Raw genomic sequence first — 20,349 nt, 5'->3', positions numbered from 1 at the left:
AACATCGGTGTGATTGTATCGTGAGGTAAGAGAGAGAAAGTGGCGTGGGAACAGGAGAGAAAAAGAGGTAAAGAGGGCAATTGGAAGCCACATTTTGAAACTCTTTGATACCACAAAGGTGTTTAGACTTTATTCTGTAAGATGGTAAGGGAATAGTGAAGGTGTTTTTAAATCTGTTCAAAATACTAATTTGTATAATGTACCTCTTAAAAAAATACGACTTCAACTTGTGTTGGCAGTGAAGTCGTGACCTAGTTAGAATTGAACAATAACTTAGCAAAACTTGAGATGTTCAGTGGTCTAGAATTAAAACTTTTATAATGGCTTTGCTATTTAACAAGTTGATAATAGAGGGGCACCTGAGTGGCTCAGTCGTTAAGTGTCTGCCTTTGGCTCAGGTCATGATCCCAGGGTCCTGGGATTGAGGCCCACATCAGGCTCTCTGCTCAGAGTGAAGCCTGCTTCTCCCTCTCCCACTCCCTCTACCTGTATTGCTGCTCTCACTCGCTCTCTCTTTCTGTGTCAAATAAATAAATTAAAATATTTAATTTTTTAAAAAAGTTGAAAATAAAGATTTGCATTGATTCTTTTCCTAAAGTGAATTTTAGAGTAAGCTAGCAGGTTTTAAATTATTTAATAAATAAAACAGAATATTTCTTTTTAAAAAAAATTTATTTATTTGAGAGAAAGAATTGGGGTGGGGGAGCAACGGAGGAAGAGGGAGACAGAGAGAATCTCCAGCAGACTCCCTGCTAAGCCTGGAGCCTCACATAGAGTTTGATCCCAGGACTCTGAGATCATGACCTGAGCTGACATCAGAAATCAGATGCTCACCCTACTAAACCAGCCAGGCCCCTGAAAACAGATTATTTCTACAAAATTAATACTTTAAATCTTTAAAATAATTTGATATGTGTAAACAGTCTTAACATTTTTTTTTCCCAAGAATAATTATTTCCTGATATTTACATTTGAGTTTTTCTTGGGCACCTGGGTGGCTCAGTTGGTTAAGCATCTGCCTTCAGCTCAGGTCGTGATCCCAGGGTCCTAGGATCAAGTTCCGCGTCAAGCTCCCTGCTCGGGAGAACCTGCTTCTCCCTGTCCCTCTGCTGTTCTCCCTGCTTGTGTACTCTCTCTCTGTGTCAATCAAATAAATAAATAAAATCTTTAAAAAAACAAAAGTTTTTCTTGATCAGAGAGGAATGCTATGTATTTTTTTAAATAATAGCTTTATTGAAGTACTGTAAAATTTACTCATTGAGTTTTTAGCATATTAACAAAGTTATGCAGCAATCGTTATATAATACCAAACATTTTTATTGCCCCCCCCCAAGGGAAACTTCATATCTTTTAGCAGTCACTTACCGTTCTTACCCTCCTCCATGCATACATACATGCATCTCTAGGCATCCACTAATCTACTTTCTGCCTCTGGATTTGTCTGAGCATTTCATATAAACAGATCATATAATATGTGGATTTTTGTGACTGGCTTCTTTCTCTTCACATGGTGTTTTCAAGGTTCATCCACCTTGTGGCATATGTCAATACTTTGTTCCTTTTTATTGCTAATACTCAGTTGTGGAGATACATCACACTTATTTATCTGTTCATAAGTTGATGGACATTTGGATTGTCTCTATGTTTTGGCCATCTGAATAGTGCTACTATTAACATTCATGTATGTGCAGGTCTTTGTGGAGGTTTGTGTTCTCATTTCGTTTGAGTGAAATTGCCAGGTCTTTAGGTAACTCTTGTGTTGTGTTAACCTTTTGAGAAACCACCAGGACATTTTCCAACATGACTGTACCCTTTTAAAGTCTCATGTAGTTTCCAGTTTCTCTGTATTCTTGATAAAACTTGGCATTATCTATCTTTTTAATTATAACCACCCTGGTGCATGTGAAGTGGCATCTCATTGTGGTTCTGATTCTCATTGCCTTAGTGGCTGATGATGTTGAACATCATTTCATGTATTTATTGGCTATTTGTTTGTCTTCTTCAGAGAAGTGTCTGTTTAAGTCCTTTACTCATTTTTAATTTGGTTATTTGTCTTTTTATGGTTGAGTTGCAAGAATTTTTTTTTTTAAGATTTTATTTATTTATTTGACAGACAGAGATCACAAGTAGGCAGAGAGGCAGGCAGAGAGAGAGAGGAAGAAGCAGGCTCCCCGCGGAGCAGAGAGCCCGATGCGGGGCTCGATCCCAGGACCCTGGAATCATGACCTGAGCCGAAGGCAGAGGCTTTAACCCACTGAGCCACCCAGGCGCCCCAAGAATTCTTTTTATATTCTGTATACCAGACCCTTACCAGATATATTCTCCCATTCTGTGGATTATCCCTTCTTTCTTGAGGGCATTGTTTGGAGCATGAAAGTTTTTAATTTTCATAAAATCCAGTTTACTCTTTTCTTCTTGTTGCTTGTGCGTTTGATGTCCTATTTAAATAAATCCTTTGCTAGATCACGGTCACAAATATTTACTCCTATATTCTCAGATTTTTGCTGCTTACATTTAGGTCTGCGACCCATTTTGAGTTAATTTTATTGGAGGGTAAGGAAGGGGTCTAACTTTATTCTACTTCACGTGGCTGTCTTATTGAAAAGAATATTCATTCCCCATTCATGTTGTCTTAACATAAGGTTTTGAGATGAAATTCCCATAGCATGAAATTAACCATTTTAAAGCGTATAATTCAGTGTTGTCTAAATAGTGCAACCACCGCCTCTGTGTGGCTCTGTCATTTTGGTGGTTGTCCAGTCACCACTTCTCTCTTGTTCTGACTTTGAGAAAGTACTAAGCTAGGTAGAACTGAACATTTTCGTCATCCCAGAAAGAAACTATTTTCATTAAGCAGTAACTTGCCATTTTCTCCTCCTCTCAGCCCTTAGCAACTGCCAGTCTACTCTCTATCTCTGTAGACTTACCCATTCTGGATATTTCATATAAATAGAATCATAATCATGGCCTTTTGTGTCTGGCTTCTTTCATTTAGCATGTTTCCAGGGATTGTTCACATTGTAGCATGTATCAGTATTCCACTCGTGTATAGCTGAATAATATCCCATTATATAGATATGCCACGTTTTGTTTATCCATTCATCTGTTGATAAATATTTAAGCTGTGGTATATTTTGGGGGGAGACTTACTAAACAAGGATTTTATTTTAATTATTGAAGTATAGTTAATATACAGTGTTAGATTCATTTCAGGTGTGCAGCATAGTGATTTGACAATTCTATATTTTACTCAGTGCTCACCACAGTAAGTGTAGTGACCACGGGTTGCCATATGGTGTTATTACAATATTATTAACTGTATTCCCTGTGTTGTACTTTCATCTCCATGACCGATTAATTTTATAACTAGAAGTTTATACCTCTTACTCCCTTTCACCTGTTTTACCCGTGCACCTACCCCCCTCCCCTCTGGTAACCACAGTTTGTGCTCTGTAGTTAAGAGTCTATTTTGTTGTTTGTTTTTGTTTTTTAGATTCTACATATAAGTGAAATCATATGGTATTTATCTTTCTCTGACTTACTTCACCTAGCATAATACCATCTAGGTCCATCTGTGTTGTAGCACATGACAAGATGCCATTCTTCTTAATGGTTGAGTAATATTCCTGTGTGTGTGTGAGAGAGAGAGAGAGAGAGAGAGAGATATCTTTACCCATTCATCTGTCAGTGGGCATTTGGGTTGCTTCTATACCTTGGCTGTTTTAAATAATGCTGCAGTGAACATAGGGGTGCATGTATCTTTTCAAATTAGTGTTTTGGTTTTGGGGGGTAAATAACCACTAGTGGAATGATTGGATTGTTTGGGTTTGTTTGTTTGTTTGTTTGTTTCATTTTTTGAGGAACCTCCATACTGTTTTCCATAGTGGCTGCACCAATTTACATTCCCAGCAACAGTGTAGGAGGGTTACCTTTCCTTTACATCCAGACCAAAGCTTGCTCTTTCTTGGCTTTTTGATACTAACTAGCGATTCTGACTGAGGCATAGAAATGCTGAGTAGCAGGCTAAGTAGCAACCCAGCCCAAGCTGGAGACTCCTTTTTTAAGGTTTCATACAGCTGTGCTGCCTTGTAAAAGTCATTAAAATGGCATTATCTTATGATATCCTAATACTGATAAAATGTATTTAATAGCTTGAGATTTGGTAGATGCAATCATGGAGGTGTTACTCTCGTAACGTTTCCATCAATCTAACATTTATATTTGTGTTTTTGACTGCTTTTAAAAGTTTGATACCTGTTCTTCTCTAAGATAGCTTCACATCATCTGATTAATTTTTGTTCCACTTGTCAGCTCCATATTCTCCCCACTCATATGAACAGAAATTTACATATGGTTTTTAAAGGTCGTTAAACATCAGTCACTTTCAGTTTAAAGTCAAAAATTTTTCCTAGTTCAGCAAAACATCTTTTTCAAAATTGCCAGGGGGTGCTGTACGATCCATTGTCATTTTAAACTTAGTGGATATTTTGGTTTTTCCTTTTAGGTGTCGACAGCTCTTCTACAACAAGCAGTGCTTCTCCAATGCCCAACAGTTATGATGCGTTGGAAGGAGGCAGCTACCCAGGTAATTCATTTTGTGCTTATTTGATGCTTACTTGAAAAATTACTGACCATCAGTTTTTTCCAAACATCAACATATATTAGACATAATTAGCAGGCTTTTTTTATATAGCAGTATTTTTAACAGAAAAAAAGGGACATTTTCTGGTATTTTTCAGCCTTAATTTAATAGTTGTAATTGCCATGTAACAACTACAAATGTTGTTTCTGGGAGGCCTAAGAAAATTTATTATTTTACTTTTGTTATCATGCTCTTTATCTTTTTCCTCTTTCTAAAAGACTTTTAATGCTAAATAATTCTCCTCTTTCCCTTCTTTCTTATGCTAATAACTTCTTAAGTAAATTTTATATTTCTGTTCTCATGCTTAGGTCCTTGAATTCCTTCCAACTAGCCTCTGAGTATAAATAGTCTTTGACTCTTTATTCCCCCAATGGCTCCTGGCTGCCTCACCAGGTAAATAGATTAACCAACTTGGGGGTAGATCTTGGAGGCATTAATTTTAACTTTATCTGGAAATAATTTTGGTCATTACATAGGAATAGGAGTGGTGCATAGTATTTTAAAAATACAAACTTAAGTTTTAGAATTAGTAGTTATTTCATTATATCTTAAGTTGTGATCTTCCTTTTTTGTATGTCTCTTATCACAGATAAACTGACAGCCACATCTGACTTCTCTTTTTCTCACTTTTTCTAATGATTCGAAACTTTAGGATGAACAGAACAAGTAATTTGCCCTTCTCTTTATTTCTTACCACTTTGGTAATAATCCAGGACGGAGCTTAATTGAAGTTGACATATGCTGGACTTAACATACTATCTTGCTATCATTGTGCTATGAAGCAGTAGAAAACTTTCATCTTCTTAGCTTACTATAGAGTTCTCTTTTAATGTTTCAAGAATACTTCAATAAGCTACTCACTCTTTTGTGCATAAGGATTTTTTTTCGTCTAGGGATGCGTGTTTGTGTAAGAAATTGGGGACTGTTCCAAAAGCAATCACTGTTATCAAAATATTCCAGAAGAGTTCATTCGTTCAGTAAAAGGGGAATACTACCTGTGGAATCACTATATTGTACACCTGAAACTAATGTAACACTCTATGTTAACTATCCATTTGTTTAATTAAAAAAAAATTTTTAAGATAAATTTACTATAACTATATAGTATTTCATGAGCTTCAAGTTAACCTAACAAAAGAAAAACAAAAATTAACCTGAAGCGAAATGCTGAATGGGATAGTTAAAAGATCGTGGCTTTGAAGTTTTGAAGTTCGACCTTGATTTGCTTGTCCATATTCATTTCATCAACAAATCATAATCTTCCTATGAACTGTGCTGACACTAAGTGAGTGACCTTAGGCAAGTTTTCTAGCTATTTATAGTGCACCAGAATTAAAGATGTGAACATCTAGAGCAGTAAGATTAAATGAATTGAAAATATTGTGTCAGGTGCTAGGATAGAACTTAGGACTATAGAAATGTATGGTATATTGTCCCTTTCCTGAGAAAGAGGAGAAGTTTTAGATCTCCACATTTATGACTCCAGCTTTTTATATCTTATGCTAATTACTGTTAGCATGTTAAGAGAACTTTCTACTTATATTCCCATCACTGTGATGAAGGATAAGCAGGATATGACACTACATTAAATTTTTGTCCTAAGAAACCTGGGAGGTTTCCAGAAAACCAGTAAGCCAGCCCTTGCCTAATAAGCACAAGATAATAGAAGAATGTCTGGGAACATTAAAAGTCACACACTTTTAAGAGCATTTTTTTGCAGAGTCTGGTTCCTGGTGAAGAATACAATTTTTATATGAAAAATAGATTGAAATTCATATATATGATATAGATTTATTTGACTTTAAAATAAGACTAACAGTATAGCAACATATTAATAATGGTATGTGTAGTAATTTTTAGGGTTTCTTGTGATTTTTGTGCTTAATGATTACATTTTCTACAGTTTTTTTTCTAAGTTTTAATCAAATTTTAGTTTTTTATTTTAACATTTTATTTATTTATCTGAGAGAGAGTGTGTGTGCACAAGCAGGTGGAGCAGCCCGCAAAGGGAAAGGGAGAAGCAGGCTCCCTAGAGAGCGGGGAGGCCAATGTGGGGCTCAGTCCCAGAACCCCAGGATTATGACTCAAGCTGAAGGCAGATGCTTAACTGAGCCACCAGAAGCCTGTAGTTTTTTGTTTTAAATTTAAATAATAGAAGAACATTTGTTCATTAAATTTTATTTGGCATCTGTTACACACCAGACATTGTTTTAGAAGCTGAACACTATACACTAGTCTTTCATAATCTCAGTTTTGCCTCTGCAAATAATACAGACTTCTAGCTGAGTAAAGGGGGCAAAGGGTTCATGATTCTATTCTCTCTACTTCTGTGGATGTTTACAATTTCTGGATGTTTGCAATTTCTCCTAGTCAAAGGTTTATAAAAGGAAAATGCCAAAGATTATGCCTTGCCCAGGAGCCAGCTGTTTCCAGAGTCCTGGTTTTCAGTGTTAACACTATGTTTTTCCCTTTGCTAGATATGCTTTCCTCATCAGCAAGCAGTCCTGCTCCTGATCCCGCTCCTGAACCTGATGCTGCTCCTGCTCCTGCTCCAGCATCTTCTGCTCCTCAGCCTTCAAAAATGGCCAAGCCATTTGGGTATGGTTACCCAACTCTTCAGCCCGGTTATCAGAATGCTACAGCACCACCTAACTCTGGAGTAGCGCCCAGTAGCCCAGGGTATTCTGGATTCCAGCCGTATGCTCAGGTATGTATAAAGACACCGCAATTCTAGAATTGTCCAACTATTATCAATTTTCACAAATCCCTGGTGATTCAAATGGATCATAGGTGCGAATACAGATAAGTCTAGGTCAAATGTACATAGATTTTGGTTCCAGTTTGTGTGTGTGTGTGTATTTGTGTGTACATAGATAGAGATTAAAAGAAATATAAATATCAAATCTTGAAAGTCATTAAATCTGGATCAAGTTATTAGGTATGATTTTTCTGTCCTTTGTTGTACTTTTATTTTTTAGAGCCTTGCTCTTTATTTCTTTATTTCTCACTCTCCCTCTGTACTCTCTGTCTCAAATAAATAAATAAAATCTTAAAAACAAAAACAAAAAAAATACTTTCCATTCTACTATTTCAATTATTCTTTTATAATCAGGAAATTAAATGTTAAGTTTTTTTTAAAGTCTGTAATATTAAGCTGGCTCTTTCCTCAAAAAAAAAAAAATGATGTTACAAATGTGGTTTGGAATTTTGGTTCCAACTCTTAGATCAAAGAAGTCTTCATGGTGTGACATAGAACTGAAATTGGTAACAGTCTCCATAAATGTAAATGCTAATCAGTAGTTATATTTATTATAATAAATGACCCATTTATTATATATATTAGACAACCCATTTAATATATAAGAATATGAATTGTATTATTTAATAATATATATTATATTGATATATAATATCGTATATTATTATATTATTATTATATATAATATATATAATGACCCATTTATAACAAAGTGACCCATTCTGATACAACCTTTTTTGGAGTCACCTTTTAAATGCCATATCAATTTAATATAGGGAATAGTAAGTATCTTACATTTATATTTATTAAGAATATAAAATGTAAGAAAACAATTGAAATGGTAAAGCATTCTACTTAAAATGAAAAACTGTTCTTAGTAGACTAAACTTACAGAAAATTCATCTTATGGATACACTAAGAATGAAGATTAAATGGGCACCTGGGTGGCTCAGTCGGTTAAGTGTCTGCCTTCAGCTCAGGTCATGATCTCAGGATTCTGGGATCAAGCCCCGCATCAGGCTCCCTGCTTAGTGGGGAGCCTGCTTCTCCCTCTCACTGTGCCTGCTGCTCCCCATGCATGTGTTCTCTCTGTCAAATAAATAAATTAAATCTATAAATAAATAAATCTGTTAAATACTTACTACCTGACCCTCTACAGAGAAAGTTTGCTGACCCTTGAAATAGTAGAATGGAAAGTATTGGGTTTTTGTTTTTGTTTTTAAGATTTTATTTATTTATTTGAAACAGAGAGTACAGAGGGAGAGTGAGAAGCAAACTGCCCACTGGGCAGAGAGCCCTATTGTGGGTCTCAATCCCAGGACCCTGAGATCATGACCTGAGCCAAAAGCAGCTGCTTAACCAGCTGAGCCACTGAGGAACTCCAAAAGTATTCTTTTTCCATTTTATTTTGCAGAAGTTAAGAGATTGTCCTTGGACTAAAAGTAAAAATTAATATTTATTATACTAGATTTTAAAAATAACTTCATTCTTGGGATGTCTGGGTGGCTCAGTCATTAGGCATCTGCCTTCAGGTCAGGTCATGATCCCGGGGTCTTGGAATCGAGCCCCGCATCGGGGGGTCTCTGCTCGGCAGGAAGCCTGCTTCTCCCTCTCCCACTCCCCCTGCTTGTGTTCCCTCTCTCACTATGTCTCCGTCTGTCAAATAAAAATCTTCAAAAAAATAAAAATAACTTCATTCTGTCCTTCTGTAATTTCCATCCTTTTTATACTCTAGCTCCGATGGAAGGATCACAGGAGTTTGAATGAAGGAGACAGGGGCATACTAAAAAGTAACTGGTGATTAATCACGGGAGAAATGAGCATCATGAAGCAAAAGCTTTAGACTTTATACTGTTAGAGATCAGTGACTTACACCTTTCCTTTTTTATAACTTTTTATTGAAACATCTGTATTCTATTTATGCATAATTAAATAAATCAATATCATACTATTTGATACCTTTCTACAAATTGGACACATGTAACCAACAGCCAGAGCCCTTTCTCATGCCTTTTCTAGCCACTAACCCCCAAACAAAAGTTAGTAACTATCTTGACTTCTAATACTGCACATTAATTTTACCTGTTTTTAATAATAGCTGTGTATATTCTTGCCTAGACTCTTTGGCTCAACCTTATGCTTACTGTGTGCTTACTGTATTCATTCGTTTTCATGGTTTCATGTACCCCATTATGTGAATATAGTAGTTTATTTATTTGTTCCATTGTTGCTGGGCGTTAGGGTAAGTTTCCAGTGTGGGACTATTATGAATAGTGCTCTTGTGAATATTTCTGTTCATGTCTTTTAAATGAATGTATGTATCAAGGAGTGGAATTGCTGGGCTATGGAGTATCCAGACTCTCCGAAGTTAATGCAAAACAGTTCTCCAAAGCAGATGTTCCAGTTTATACCTCCATTAACAGTATGCGAGAGTTCCAGTTACTGTATGTCCTAGTCAACACTTGGAATTTTGACCTTTTTATAGTAGTTATCTTCTTTTCATATTGAAGTGAAGAAATTGAGACTCAGATAAGTGAAATCGTCTGTCCAAGACCAGGCTTAGTTCTGAGAATACGTGTCTTTACAGTTCAAAATTAAGCACTTTTTCCTTCTCTTTAAATGGTAGGGACTTGTGCAAAAGAAGACCAAAGTCACACTTGATATATGTATCTAAGGAATTTGGTTTTATTTAATCTGAATTTAAAATAGTTTTTTGGACATTAGTTTCAGGGTCAGTGAGCAATAGTGATTTAAACACACAGCTAGGATGTACATTTAAATTCTCACCTATCTATTAAAAAAAGATTGTAGATGTTAATCTAAGATTAATATTAGCAAGCTAATTTTAAAAGAAGGCACTAAAAGGTGACTTTTTATATGCCCTTCTGGTTCACGGTTATGGCCAGAGGGGTATCAGGGTCACCAAGAATAATTTGGAGGTTGCCAAGGACTTGTTTTAAAGTGTTTTCAAGTCTGACCGAGAACTCTGACATTGTCGGGGAGGGGGAAATTAAGAAAACAAAAGAGTAATAGGAATGAGATCAGAGGTAATGAAGGGCCATAGTCAAAAGCTTAGATTTTATCCCAAGTCTGAAGGGGAGACATTGGAGATTTTATGTAATGGAATGATACATTTGATTTACATTATTTAGAGAATCATTTGGGCTGCTGTGTGAAGAACAGATTAGGGATGGAATTTTCTGAAAAGACAAAAATGGAAACAGGGGGGGCGCCTGGGTGGCTCAGTGGGTTAAAGCCTCTGCCTTTGGCTCAGGTCATGATCCCAGGGTCCTGGGATCAAGCCCCACATCGGGCTCTCTGCTCAGCAGGGAGCCTGCTTCCCTTCCTCTCTCTGCCTCCCTCTCTGCCTACTTGAGATCTCTGTCTGTCAAATAAATAAAATCTTAAAAAACAAAAATGGAAACAAGGAGACAAATGGAAGCTTTGCCATAATCACAGAAATGTATGATTGTGCTTTGTTCTAAGGTAGTTATTGGTGAAGGTAATGAAAAGTGGATGGATAATGTCTGTCTTTTGACTTATTGATGGATTTGTTACGGTAGTTGAGAGAAAGGAATGTATAAAAGATAACTTGGGTTTTTGGCAGAGCAACTGGGTAGAGGATACTTCGTTTACTTTAAAGGTGAAGAGAGACAGATACGTCTAAGAGTGGCAATCGAGTTGGCCATGTTAAATTAAAATGCCTAGTAGATATTTACATGGAGCTATGTAGAAGGCAGTGGAAGTGTATATGAATGCCCATTCCTCTATATTACCAAGTTCATCAAGAATTATTTTTTATTAAAAAGAATTATTTTTTATAAGTAGACATATTTTTTTTATAATTTAGTCATAAATTACTAAAGTCCCAGTTCATATTCTCTCATAATTATTCAGGTCCTCTGGTTTGTCTGATGCACATTGCAATATTTCCTCCACCTTGACATTTGTTTTTAATTTTAATGGTATTTTTTGGCATTGAAGGAATATCTTAATTTTATATAGTCATATTATGATTTTTTAATTTTATTTTCAAAGATTTTATTTATTTATTTGACAGAGAGAACACAAGCAGAGAGAGTGGCAGGCAGAGGGAAAGGGAGAAGCAGACTCCCCACTGAGCAGAGAGCCCAACAAAGGGCTAGGTCTCAGGACCCTGGGATCATGACCTAAGCTAAAGACAAATGCTTAACCAACTGGGCCACCCAGGTGCCCCCATATTATGATTTCTTTTGTTTTTACCTTTGTTTGTATCCTTTAAAAGATCTTTTCAACCTTAGATTAGGATATAATCCCCCTATAAATTTTTTGAGTTCTTAGGTGATTTCAGTTTTACATCTTTAGTCTATTTAAGGTTTTATTTTGGTTTATAATGTAAATAATAAACTCATTTTCCTCCCAAAAAAATAGCTCTAAGTTCACTATCATTTACTAAATAATCTGTCTTTTCACTGGCCAAAAATTGGGTAGTTTGAGCATCAAAATGAATAACTGTAACTCATTAAGTCACTTAGAGTTCATAGAAAGCTGTTAATTCATAATAATACTAAAAATATAACAAATGTAACACAGAAAAAATAAAGCAAAACTCATTGAACATGATTATACATTTTTATGCCATCAACTCATTATCCTGAAAATTGATTGTTGAAAAAACTTGGAAACAAAAACGTTTATCCTGCCTCACAGAATCCAAATTCTTAATGCTGAAAAACATTGCTGAAATTTTGTTATGAGGTTTAACTGTGCTGAGATTTAAATGTATTCATTATTTTGCTTTGAGTTTTTTTTTCAAGACTTCTTTAAATTGAGCTGCCCTATTAAAACCATTCTATTTCCAAGCCAGGTTCAAATTTTTTCATATTCTTACTTATTCAGTATGTTAAAATCCTATATGTAGTATAGTACATTGTATTCATGCTTGTTATATTGTTCTTTTGTTTGTTTTGTTTTGAATTGCTTTTTCAGCAGTATCCTGGTATGAACCAGCTGTCCTCTGGTCTGGGAGGCCTGAGTCTTCAGAGTTCTCCACAACCAGAAAGTCTGAGACCTATAAACCTCACTCAGGAGAGGAATATTTTACCCGTGACTCCTGTTTGGGCTCCTGTACCTAACTTAAACTTAGACCTCAAAAAATTAAACTGTAGCCCAGAGTAAGTATTTATTTTATGATCTTTAGTAAATGATACACTTTGTCAGAAATGCTTGACTTTCAAAACTAGTAAAAGTGATATATTAATTCCTTGATTGGAAGTTTTGTTAATGGGGAATTTTCCATTTTACTTTGTACAGAAGTTCTAGCTATAAAATTCATTTTAGGTCCTGTTCCTGCCTTCATCTCTCTATCAATCCTATTCCCTATCACCTAATGCAAGGAAATTTTTTTTTGAGTGAAGGAATCAGGAACCCAGATCTAACTCTATTTTTCTTAAATTTCTTTTTCCTCACTTATCACCAGTAATAACTTCTGATGTCTTTTAAATAAGGTGGAATCTTTAAAAATGTATGCCCTTCGATCTCTGCTTTAAAAAGGACTCTGACTTCACTTAACGTAATCCCAAGAACAGGTTTAAATGGTTTGTCTTTGAGTTTCCTTTTTCCACGCAGCATAGAATGTAAGACCATTACCATATCCAGCCTGGATTTAAATTTGGATTTCCTTTCTTGAATATTTCCTCACCTCATGGAGAAGGTTAGCTGACTGTTGGCATCTGGTGGCCACCAAACCCAGGTGTTTCCTCCTGGTGGATGAGTTAGTTCTGCCACGCACCTCACAGTACCTTCAAAACCAAGCCTTCTCCTTTGTTGTCTGCTTTCAATACTTCTTTCTCCTGAAAGTAGGATATTCCTACACACCCAGATGCTTCCTAGAAAACATCTTTCTGCTCCTCATAAAGTAAACTCTGATTCACAGAACATGTGTCTTCTTCCTCGCATTCGGAGAATTAGTGTTCCTCTTTACAGCCAGTATTTTTCTTTATTAGGGCAATAGTTTCCTGGCTTGTTAAGAAAACTGTAAACTTCTCTTTTTTCAGTCAAAATCTTATGTAGATTTCCAATACAGAAACCAGAAAATGGAGTTCCTTCTGCCACACGCTATGACCAACCCCCATCAGTGCCTGAGGCAGTGTCAAGATCATTGCTGTGAAAATGTACAATCATTGATCCTAAGAGGAAAACAGCTGCCCATTCCTATGAATATAAGTTGCTGTCAGGTCTATGAGTATGTGGATTTGGGCCTTCTATTTTGAAAGATTAGGCATTGCCTAAGTAGGTGAATATAGTGTTTATATATGTCATAGATAGTGGATGGTGTATGCTTCTACTCAGTTACGTGTTTTCTGTGAAAGTCCCTCTCTTACCAAAATAGCAATGCATAGTATTTGGGAGTGTAGACTTTACAGTTGGATGGACTCAGGTTCTTACCATGGTTCCACTGATAAGTAGCTATAAGACTCTGCAAATTTCTTAACAAATTTTCAATATTGTCAATTGTGAAGCAGGAATAATAATAGTGCCTACATATAAAGGTAAATCATTTATTCAATAAATATTTACTGAATGCCTTCTAAATTAAGGGCCGGGCACTGTTTCTAGATGCCAGGAATGAACCAATAAACAGAGTTCCCTATCTCTTGCAACCTTTACCCTATTAGGGAAGACATACTATGAACAGTCAAAATGTCTAAGTTAACCATCATACATTATACACCATCTGTGTAATGTAATGTCAGAATATTACCGTGAAGTAGGGAGTAGTGAGGCCAGTGCAGGTTGGCTGTATTCAGTCGAACAGTCAGGACAGGTTTTCCCAAAGATTTAACACCGAGTGGAGATCTGAATGAAGTGTGAGAGCAAACCACATGACTCTGGGAAGCAAGTGCCAAGCATGTGCAAGCTACATAAGCAGCAAATTCAGAAGTCATGAAGCAGGGATCATCTTAGTGTTCAAGGAACGCCACCAGCCTGGAGTCCAAATATGTCTGGATATCTCAACATACTGTGAGCTGCTCTTCTTAAAATTCCTTTCCTGGTTTCCAGTACTTCTGCTTACCTCTTTGCTCCTTTATTGATTCTGTGTCTACTGACCTTAACTTAAAACTTAGTAAGTTATAAACACTAAATAAGTAAGTGAGTACTTTAGTAAGTTATGAACACTTTCTCTAAGACAGAGATAGTGCTATGATGGCACAGAACAAAATGATGACGATCTCAAGTGGAAAAGACAGACAGGGTACACAGCCAACTAAATCAAATTAGACTAATGATACCATAGAAGCATAAACTGATCTCAGAGCACAGAGGAAGACATCGTTTCTTCTGACTTGTCATTGGAGGGAATGGTGATTTCAGAAGAAGCGATAATTTTGATGGGTCTCAAAGTAAGAGACTCATCAAAGGACTTTCAGCAGGTGAAAAATGGGTAGTAAAGCAGGAACAGCATTATTAAAGATAGAGGTTTCCTGTTCACTTTTGTTTTCCTTTTCAGTCCTTCCTAATTTATGTTCTACATGCTAGTGATAATGTTTTTTCCCAAATCTGTTGTACTTTCCCACCATGAAAATGTTGAATCCTTAATTAGGGTTTTTGACCTATATTGTATATATGCCTGCTTAGTGTAATATGGATCTTCCTAGTTGTAGTTACATAACACCCAGACGATTTTCATTTATGCCCTTAAATTCTCTTGATTATCTGCATCTATAGTATATATGTATTTTCTGATCATTAATAAAGTCTGTGTTGTCTGTATTTTTTTGCAGTTCATTTCGGTGTACTTTGACAAATATTCCTCAGACACAGGCTTTACTGAATAAAGCTAAGCTTCCTTTAGGACTGTTGTTACATCCCTTCAGAGACTTGACGGTAAAGTAACATATTTTAAAATAATTGTGGGTACTGATGTGTGTTTATGTGTAGTGTGTTTTGACTGTATATTTTCTTGGAGATTTTTTCATCCTTTATCTTTTAAGTTAGAAATAATCATTTTTGTCAGTTCACCTCAGCAAACATTTTCTAACTACCTGCTTTGTAACAGGCCCTAACCAAGCACTGGTAAATACAGAGATAACTAAGTCATTGACCTTGCCCCTGAGAAATTTGTATCTAACAGGGGACAAAGATATAAAAAGGAATAACTACAGTACAGGGTAACTAATACATGTACCTAACCAAATTCTACAAGGTGCTTATAGGCAGGGAGTATAGTATAGTACTGGGTGCAGTAGCAGAGGTTTGCTATGAGTGATGAGGTCTGAGCTGGACTTTGAAAGATTAATGGTTTTGGAAGTTGGAAAGGCCATTACAGTTAAACCTTAGGCGTCTTTATTAAACATAAAGGTCGCACCAACGGTTGTCCACTTGGGGGTGGAGGAACTGTATGCTGGTTCCTAATTCTATGAAACAAATAACTTTTGTAATAGTAAGTCCAAATGCTTCAGGTCTTCTGAATGAAAACACTTCTTAAGTTTCCATAGTCTATTGGTTTCATACTAAGCCTGCCGGATTTTTACATATAGTTCTGATATTTTATGCAAATATTATCTTTAAAATTTCTAAACCAGAAATTAAGTTTCTGCAGATACATTTTATTTGTACTCTAAAAGGTGCATTACTCTCTCACATTTTTTTGTTACCGTGGTTTTCTACCCCTCTTAATGCTACTGAGTTTCTTTTGCTCTCATTCATCCAAAAAAATGTGTATAAACTACCCATTATGCTAGGTGCTAAATACAAAGGTTAGTAAGCATCCTCATGGAGCTAACTTGCGTACTAACTAGGGTACATAGAAAGGAGCAGAGTGGATAGAAAATAAAATAATTATAAATGTGCAGTAACTGCCTTGAATTTATTCACTTAGTAAATACTGTTTGATCACCTCTAATACTGTTTCAGCTATTATCTCTAAATCAAGATCATTAATTTCCCATATACATAGGTGAGAATTTTTGTCTAAACACAGATGCCATCATGATACCTTCTGGAAGTATACACTAAATTGGCAACAGTAACTTTCTCTGTGCTGTAGAATTCTGGCCAATTCTTTATTTTCTCATTCTCAGTTAATTGTATTTCAGGTTTTTTCATAAGTATTATGTCATTACTTGTGTAATAAAAACTATATATGTGAAAGAAATTGAATACAAACACATAATTATAATGTAGAGATAGGAAAAAAGTGCCAGAAGGAAATATACTAAAATGTTATCAGGGATTAATTCAGGGAGATAGAATAATATGTGATTTCTAAGTGTTTTTTTGTATTTTCTAAATTTCTTAAAAATAAATATAAAGTTCCTTTCTCAAATCTTTTCTTTCCTTTTCCTTTTCCAGAAGCTCTCTGAAACAAATTTATAGGTTTATTTTTACATAGCATAATTTGTAATCTTTGCCCCCTCAGCACTTGAAAAGATCACTAAAATTACCAGCTTTTCAATGGTCTCTTTTTTGTTAAGTTTAGCACCATAACATTTTCACCCTCTTAAAAAAACAACTCATTCGAATTAGGAAGGATTTCTGCCTTTCGTCACCTGAAACTGTTCACGCACACAAAAATTTTTTTCCACTTACTCCTTTTAAAAGCCACACTGTGCTTGGTTCTTGTGGCCTTGGTCCCCGTCAGGACTGTGGCGGCCATCTAGTGCACAGTGCCTTATGCTCTGGGACTAGGTGCTGTCAGGCAGCAGACACAAAAACATTTCTATGTGGTATGTGTTTCTTTCTCAGTGGTGTTTCTGGAGGCTAGCTGATGAGCTCCAAATTAAATTATTTTCTTGGCCAACCAGGCTTTTCATATCAGTCAGTAACTTTTACTGCATTTGGTTTGGTGTTATCTTACGGTTTGTGACAGAGAAGGAGAAAACTTGATGGCTGCTTGTGTTGCTCAGCATATCACGGGATTTTATGAAAATGCTTCCATTTCAGAACACTGTTACAGTTTTCTGTTCTGTCTGTGGAGCAGAGCAGTATGTGTTCCATTTTTACCCTGAAGTGCTTTTTTTCTGCTACAGCATCTTTATTTTACTTCCTAGCAATTACCAGTGATAACATCAAATACTATTGTGAGGTGCCGATCTTGTCGAACATATATCAACCCTTTTGTATCATTCATTGATCAACGGAGATGGAAATGCAATTTGTGCTATAGAGTTAATGACGGTGAGTTTCAGATTCTTAAAATAAGTGTGTCTAATATTATTTTAAACATTTTGACATTTTTGGTCATTAGCTGGTCTCCATTGCTTTAAAAACTTTCATGCCACTTTTTATGTGAGAATATAGGTAAGGGACACTTGATCTTGGTTGGGGATGATTGATAATGAGGAGAGTGACAGTAACGGCAAAGTAAAAAAATAGTCACAAAACAAGCAATGAAGGTCATGTAGACTAATTGTGCCATGTTTCTCTGTTATCCCCTTTAGTCATTTCTTAGGTCCTCTTAGTATCATTGCTTTCAAATTTGCGTTTCTGGTTTTTTTCCGTGTCATGTGATAAAATAAATAGGACATAAACCTAAGAAGCAAGGTTACCTGGGTCCTGGTTTCCTTACCTGATTTCACAATAAGTTTTTTTTTTTATCTTGATATATTTTTAAAGAGCATTTTTATCATTGGATGTTCACAGAACCATTGTAAACCTTATACAAATATTGATGGTAAAGATGTTTATTTCTTGGTATGCATATGTCTTGTTTAGTTACAAATTATATTACTAAATTTGTACTGGATTTCTAAATTTTACCTAGTTCCTGAAGAATTTATGTATAATCCCCTTACTCGATCTTACGGAGAGCCTCATAAACGACCAGAAGTACAGAATTCAACTGTGGAGTTCATTGCTTCTTCAGATTACATGGTAACTGCTCAGTGTAAAAATGAGTCGTGGGCTATAACTGTATTGTCATTTATAATTTGCTCTTGAGCGAATTCTTGGAAAGTTTGAATTGTCCCCAGTATGAATTTTTTTTAAATAATGCTGAAAGTTTATACTTCACAAATAGAAAACTCTACAATTGTAAAGGTTACTTGATGTCCTAGAAGAATGCAGTTATGTCAGTAAGAAACATTAGTAGTTTTTTTTATGATAAGGACTATTTATAATATTGTTGCCATTTTGATTTAATTGCTGACATGAAATGAAAATAAATACATGTAATATTTAAGACCTTCAAACGGAAAAACTCATGTTTTTGCCAAAAAGTGCAGTTTTCAGGCTCTTAAAGAGATCACCATCTTACTGATTCACCCAGTACAGATATCAAGATAAATGGACAGTGACTTTAATTTTCCTCTTTCCAGTTTATCATCAAATTCTACTTTTCTTTTGTTTTTCTTTTTTTTTTTTTAAGATTTTATTTATTTGAGAGAGAGAGCACAAGCAGGGGGGAGGGGAGAGGGAGAAGCAGACTCCCCAATTGAGCAGATAGACCATTGTAGGACTCATCACAGGACCCTGAGAGCAAGACCAGAGCCACAGATGCATGCTTAACACACTGAGCCACCCAGGCGCCCCGTACCGTCTCTTTAATTGTACTACAAGACTCATTATTTTCCCTTTATAAAAACAAATTCTTGGCTTAAGTTCTGCTCATCTTCTTTATTGTATCTGCTCACTTTAAATGTATTTATAATAGCTTACACTTATTTCTTCAGTACCCTCATCACTAATATTTGTTGTCTACAAAAATGGAAGGTGTTGCTAGTGCGGAAAGGTGAACAGAGACAGCTAATGGTGTATTAAATTTCTGTTTGGCCCATTTCTTTCTTGGTTTTTGTAGTTTTTATGGTCCTTTGGGTCTGCTTTAGCATCTGCTCACTTAAACTACTATTTCCTTGTCTGTTTCCATATTAACTATAGTAAACTTTTTCTCTTGGGCATTTTTACTCTCAGCTTCTTACCTTCTTTACAACTTACATTCCCAACTCTGGTCTGACTTTGTAGGATCTTAATCTAATTGAAATGGTAAAGCAAGAAGTTAATCTTTAATTTTTGTCATATGACCCATGTGATCCTTGGTCAGCATATTAAGAAAAAAAAAGATTTTCTATATCCTTTCAACTTTCTATAACAGTAATTTTCGAGCATACTTCAAAAAAGAGATAATAGTATAGTGAACTATTATTTACCCCTCACCAAGATATATTTACTATATTTACTACTATTCAACTATTATTTACCCCTCACTAGATATATTTCATCTATCCCCAGTCCCACCTCAATATCCCCTCCCCTCACACCACCCTGGAATTTATACATATCATTTAACCTATATGTACTTCAGTGTATATCTCTAGCAGATAATGACTTAACATCCTTAGAACACCATCACAGGACTTCCTTTATACTTGGCATTTAACCCTTGGGATTTAGCCATGACCAGCTAACCCTAGAGCTAGTACTAATGGCTAGTACTATTGTCCGATTTTAAAAAGTAAATATAAAAAAAAAAACAGTGTTTTTCTGGATTAGGGAAGGGATAGAGGTGTTCATATTAAAAAATAAGCTCATGTTTTTCTTTGAAAGATGAATCTCAATCAACACTCTACCAGGTAAACATTAGCCCATTTATTTAACCATTACTGTGTAACAACTCCTCATTATTATTATTATTTTTTTAATTGAGAGAGAGAGAGAGAGCACACAAGCTGGGTTGGTGTGAAGGGCAGAGGAAAGGGAGAGATCTTAAGCAGGCTCCATGCCCAGTGCAGAGCCTAATGTGGGGCTGGATCTCACAACCCAGAGGTCATGACCTGAGCCGAAATCAAGAGTTGGACACTTAACCCACTGAGCCACCCAGCCGCACCTAACAACTGTCTTATTATGCTTAATCCATAACCAACTTTATAAGAAAAAAGTTAAAGGAGTGTCATTTTCATTAGTACATAAAATCTAATAAAATGCCAGTCCTCCTATTTGTGTATTTTTTGTGTGTCATTTACTCAGTAAATAT

The 20,349-nt window shown here is 35.7% G+C and overlaps 1 protein-coding gene across 4 annotated transcripts in view; it reads left to right on the top strand.

The window, feature by feature from the left end:
- LOC111153827 (SEC24 homolog B, COPII coat complex component) overlaps positions 1–20,349 on the top strand; it is a 90,348-nt gene that overhangs the window by 50,235 nt on the left and 19,764 nt on the right. For 2 of the 4 annotated variants that reach the window (XM_022513110.1, XM_022513093.1), the window contains 6 exons: positions 4,505–4,585; positions 7,120–7,349; positions 12,372–12,553; positions 15,164–15,266; positions 17,432–17,558; positions 18,145–18,254. In XM_022513110.1, the coding sequence (XP_022368818.1) occupies positions 4,505–4,585; positions 7,120–7,349; positions 12,372–12,553; positions 15,164–15,266; positions 17,432–17,558; positions 18,145–18,254 (833 nt within the window). Of the gene's footprint in view, positions 1–4,504; positions 4,586–7,119; positions 7,350–12,368; positions 12,554–15,163; positions 15,267–17,431; positions 17,559–18,144; positions 18,255–20,349 lie in introns of all 4 variants that reach the window. The other 2 variants (XM_022513102.1, XM_022513085.1) reach the window with 1 other exon arrangement.

This window comes from Enhydra lutris, unplaced genomic scaffold (assembly GCF_002288905.1).
Source record: "Enhydra lutris kenyoni isolate GAN:26980312 unplaced genomic scaffold, ASM228890v2 scaffoldscaffold3, whole genome shotgun sequence".
Taxonomy (NCBI): domain Eukaryota; kingdom Metazoa; phylum Chordata; class Mammalia; order Carnivora; family Mustelidae; genus Enhydra; species Enhydra lutris.
This window is presented reverse-complemented; position numbering and strand designations above follow the sequence as displayed.